This window comes from Trachymyrmex septentrionalis, unplaced genomic scaffold (assembly GCF_001594115.1).
Source record: "Trachymyrmex septentrionalis isolate Tsep2-gDNA-1 unplaced genomic scaffold, Tsep1.0 scaffold658, whole genome shotgun sequence".
NCBI classification, from domain to species: Eukaryota; Metazoa; Arthropoda; class Insecta; order Hymenoptera; family Formicidae; genus Trachymyrmex; species Trachymyrmex septentrionalis.
In genome coordinates this window covers 3,498-8,889 of record NW_017305841.1, presented here as the reverse complement: position 1 = coordinate 8,889, position 5,392 = coordinate 3,498, and the positions used below count along the sequence as shown (strand labels likewise).

Genomic DNA, 5,392 nt, shown 5'->3' with positions numbered 1-5,392 from the left:
ATTATTTTATATAATAATTTTATTATATAAAAATGGATTTGGAATAAACTTATTTATAATTTTTATTCATAGAAGAAATTATAATAATATATATAGGTCAATTCTAAGCAGAATTATAAGACCTCCTAACTTGTTCTCGTAAAACTCGTAAGAACTTATGATCAGTATTCTAATTTTATGTGTATGTATGTATATAATATTGTAAGACGTAAGATTATTCGTAAATATTTACGATTTCTTGTAAATCTTATGGCTAGTAAAAAGCTGTCTGTAAAAATGTCGTATAAAGGTATAAATACTTCAAAATTCTTATAAATCTTACGAGAATATATTACGAACGTTATAATTTTGTTTAGAATTTAGGCATAAATATAATATATCAAAGAAATAATAATAGGGTTAATATGTAAAGGGTGTCCCAAAATTAACGCAAGATTTGAATTTGCCGCCATTTGTGCAGTAAAGTGTTGGCAACCCAAAAAAAAAAACAATTTAACAGCTGACAGTTTAGGGTTAGTGAAAATGGAGCGTTACACGATAGAACAACGTGTGTTCATTATTTAACAAATGGATGCTGATTTTTCGAGCAAAATCATCCTAAGCGATGAAGCACATTTTCACCTTGATGGCTTTGTTAATCGCCAAAATTGCCGCTTTTGGGGTACGGAGAACCCACATGTGATTGTCGAAAAACAAATGCATCCACAACGTGTCACTGTTTGGTGTGGATTTTGGGCTGGAGGCATCATTGGACCATACTTTTTTGAAAATGAGGCTGGTCAAGCAGTGACTGTTACTGGTGCTCGATATCGCTACATGATAACACAGTTCTTTCTGCTGAAATTGGATGATATTGATGTGGCCAATATGTGGTTTCAACAAGACGGTGCCACATGCCATACAGCTCGTGAAACAATTCAGTTACTGCATGAGACGTTTCCAGGTCGTGTACTCTCTCGTTTAGGTGATCAGAATTGGCCCCCTAGATCGTGTGATTTAACACCATTAGATTTCTTTTTATGGGGTTATTTGAAATCACAGGTCTATGTCAACAAGCCCACAACCACCCGTGCATTAAAGGAGGAGATTCAACGCTGCATCAACGAAATTCAGCCACATTTATGCAAAATGGTCATGGAAAATTTCGACAAACGAGTGCGTATGTGCATGCAAAGCCGTGGAGACCATTTGCCCTATGTGTTATTCTACAAATAACCCTATCCTATGTACTTTATAATTCAATAAAAAAATAACAATCAAAAGACTAAAAACTGTGTTTTCTATTTAATTCAAATCTTGCGTTAATTTTGGGACACCCTTTATATATATCTTAAAAATATTATATATTTAGAAAATCTAAATACATATACATACATATACATTGTATATAAAATTTAAATATCTATATGTAATAAAGCATATAGAGAACTATACAAATTTTACTTAAGACATTTTTTCAAGTTTTCATATATTTTACTATTCCGACGACAATTACTCACGCATATGAACATGGATTATGTATATACGGAAGCGTTAATAATTAATTCTTGAAAATGATACGTTGTAATATAACTTTATTACACAAGGCTGAATTCGTAAAAAAATAATCTTTAAATTAGTAAAAAAAATTTGAAAATTTAAAATAATTATGTGTAGTGGGGATATTTTATTAAACAGAAACAAAATTTTTTAAATCTATAACTTTAAAATACTCTTGGAACCATACAACTTTTGTTTAAAAAATTTTTTTCTATTTTTTCTACTTCCGACGATATTCGCCTTGATGCGTTCGGTTCGATGCGTGCACAGGTAATTCGCACTTGGTACGACGTCGAGTAATTTCTCGTTCGAAAAAGTGTGTATTGCGAGCAGTGACGAGACCGGCAAATCTCGTCGGAAACGCCGGTAATCTCGCGCACTGAACGGTCTCGCGGTACGCGTATATCGATCACGTTATGTGATAGCAGGCACCGATGATACGCGACGACAAGTCAATTCGTTCGCAAAGATGCTCTTAACATTCGCGAAGATGCGTTAAGAGCGAGGAGCGATATACAATATGATGTACATTGATCGTGATCCGGTGGCGAACTGACTATTCTTACACGGAGCGTGTGCGCGATCGACGATTTTCTGGATTTACGCAAGGGGGGTCGCGTGCCATTTTAGACAAACGTGATTAGCACAGGATCGAGGTATGCTCGTGTTTTGATCGCTTGGTGTTGACGAGCTGTTTGCTTGCTCCGAGAATATGAAAAGATTATAACGATAATTCCGGAACATACCGCCCGCCTCGAATGTAAGCATTCGAAATAATTCTCATCAAAGCACGCAAAATACAGGAATGGTATAACGACGAAAATGCTTTAACACAAAGTACAGAAGTCGTGACGCAATACAGTTGAAAATTAAGATTTCGCGATATCGGTAACATCAGGTACGTTTACCGAACATCCGCCCGCCATGACGGAATCTTTTGATTTTTCGGAATTGATCGTGACGGGTAGAAAACAAAGTTTCGCAATCGGTCTCTTATTCTCGGAACGCCCTATTTTTACAGTGACGACGCAAGTTAAATTGTCATCGCCGGGATGACACGCCGTAATCCGGCCAAGTTCTCATTGGCTCAGTGGAACCAGAGGGTTTGCACGAGAACGATTTGGCCTATTTTAGCCAATCGCTGGACAACGCGCCACTTTGGGCGTTATTGAAGAGTATGCAAGTAATCACCGGACCAAGACCTCCAAAAACTTTCAGTTATACGTTGAATTGTTTGCCAACGCGAAAGGCGGTTTTCGTTTAAGTTAAGTACACTTGGTTCGGCGGGAGCAATAAGCGAGGTTCCGATTAAAAAATGACCAGGAGCCAGCGCATGATAATCGTCAAGATTATTGGATACGGGAGCGATCGGACGCGAATTAAGGCACGCCTCGATTCGACAGAGCAGCGTAGACATTTCCTCAAAAGTTAGCGTGTGGAGGCCGATGCATCGTATGAGATGATACTTGACACTATTAGTATCGGCTTCCCATAGGCCGCCGAAGTGCGGCGACGCAGGAGACAGGAAGTGCCACGCAGTTCCGTCGATTGTGAGTCGATTACGGAAGATGGTATCTCGAATGGCTTTTGCATGTTCGTTTGACAGTTCGCGATCGACGCCGTGAAACGTGGTCCCGTTATCGGAGTACATGGACGTCGGTAATCTTCGGCGCGAAACAAATCGTTGATACGCTGCTATAAAAGTCGGAGAGGTGTAGTCGCTGACGAGCTCTAGGTGCAGAGCTTTGGTTGTGAGACATACAAATAAAGTGATATATGCCTTTTGTGAATTATGCCCTCGACCGGGAGTCGTGCGAACAGCGATCGGACCTGCGTAATCGACGCCGGTATGGACAAAGGCGCGAGCGGTACTGTTGACTCTCGGAGCCGGGAGGTCACCCATGAGTTCGACGGGCACGTCGGCGCGTTCATGTGTGCATGGTATGCACTTATAAAGAACGGATCGAACGATGGCGCGGGCTCAAAAGAATCCAGAATTCTTTCGCAATGACGCGAGCGTTAATTGAGAACCGATATGCAATGTTCTAAGATGATGGTGCTGGATAATGAGTACCAACAGCGGGTGCGGTCGTAGGACGATGGGATTCTTCGTCGCTTCTGGGAGACAAGCTCGACAAAGTCTTCCTCGAATCCGAATAAGTCTATCCTCGTCTATATAAAGATTGAGAACGGAGAGCGGAGAGCTCTTCGGTACCAGGCGCTTTTGTTTTAGAACCGCGATCTCATTAGGAAACATGTGGCGTATCATTTTGTTTTTGGACAATATATTTTAAACAGAAGTTAAAAATAAAACTAAGAAACATAAGTACAAATTAGAAAATGCCTTCTATTAGATAAAATATAGTAGTTTTAATAATAGTATTGGGAATACAAATTAGTTCGGTCCGTTTCTAAAAGATGGCTCCAGTTGTTCCAGCTGGTTCATAGTGACAGCTTTTGGCGGTTTCAGAAACCTTAGACATCTGCTAATAATATTCAGTTCATATCGCTTTGAGTTTCATACAAAAACCTTGATTTTTACTGTGTTTGAAATGTCGAATTTTGTGTTAACCAAGCAGCATTTGCGGGAGGTTTTAATTTTCTGCTTTAATTGGAAGAAAAGTGCAGCTGAAGCCCATCGAATGCTTGTCGAAGTTTATGGTGACACTGCTCCAACTGATAAATCATGTAGGGAATGGTTTCGGCGTTTCAAGGATGGAAATTTCAGCGTTGAAGACAAACCTCACTCTGGACAGCCAAAAAAATTCGAACACCAAGAATTAGAGGCATTACTCAAAGAAGATCAGAGTCAAACGCAAGAGGAGCTTGCAGAATCATTGGGAGTAACTCACTAAGCCGTTTCTGTACGATTGGGAGCCATGGGAATAATTCAAAAACAAAGAAATTGGGTGCCTTATGAGCTGAAACCGCGAGACGTTGAAAGGCGATTTTTCACCTTGTGTCGCAAAAGTGGTAAAAAAATATTTGGAAACGCTCAAATGGAATGTTTTACCGCACCCGCCGTATTCTCCGGACATTGCTCCTTCTGATTACTGGTTGTTCCGAAGTATGCAGCACGATTTGGCAAGTCATCGGTTCACTTCTTTCGCAGAAATCGAAAATTGGCTCCAAACTTGAATCGCTTTCAAAGACGAGTCATTTTTTCGAAATGGAATTCGAAAATTGCCTGAGAGATGGGAAAAAGTAATAGCCAGCGATGGACAATATTTTAATTAACCTGTTCATTCATTTTGTTTTGAAATAAATGCATTTTTGAACACAAAAAAACGGACCAAATTTGTACTCCCAATATTTACAATTTTGCAATAACTAACTCTTCATAAGGTGAGCAAAAATGAGTTCCAGAATTGACACAATAGACAGTATATCACAAATTCCTATTCTTTGCCTTTTATTGGAGTCAAAAAATTACAAGTGAATGTATATTTACAAGATTTTTTAGTATTTTCTCACTTTGATGTAAAACGTTTTTTATTCATTTATATGCATATTTTATGCATGTTATGCATATTATGATGTTCTGCAAGACGCAACATGTAACGTGACGTTTTCTTTTTTTTTAAAGTTTTTACATATGTAATAGTTTTCGGCTTCAATCAAAGTTATTTTCATACTATAACGCAAGATTATAAAGATTAAGTTAGCCTGTTTTACAGACAAACCGATTTACTCTGTACTCTTATTTTTATATATTAGAAAGTGGCTTTAATTGTTACAAATGTTTAATGAAAAGGAGCATACAGCCACACTTTAAATACCTAGCGCCTTCCCGGTCCTAGTGTTAAGATGTTGAACTACTATCCAATATACATTCAATTAAATTGAATTAATA

The 5,392-nt window shown here is 38.4% G+C and overlaps 1 protein-coding gene across 1 annotated transcript; it reads right to left on the bottom strand.

The window, feature by feature from the left end:
* Window positions 1-2,704: 2,704 nt before the first annotated feature.
* On the bottom strand, window positions 2,705-3,442 carry LOC108753119. The gene has a single exon (XM_018494461.1). It carries the CDS (start codon window positions 3,440-3,442, stop codon window positions 2,705-2,707), a length of 738 nt encoding a protein of 245 aa, XP_018349963.1.
* Window positions 3,443-5,392: the final 1,950 nt, after the last annotated feature.

Coding starts and splice junctions, on each gene's coding strand:
- LOC108753119 (XM_018494461.1), bottom strand. CDS start 3,442: ATGGGTGACCTCCCGGCTCCGAGAGTCAACAGTACCGCTCGCGCCTTT.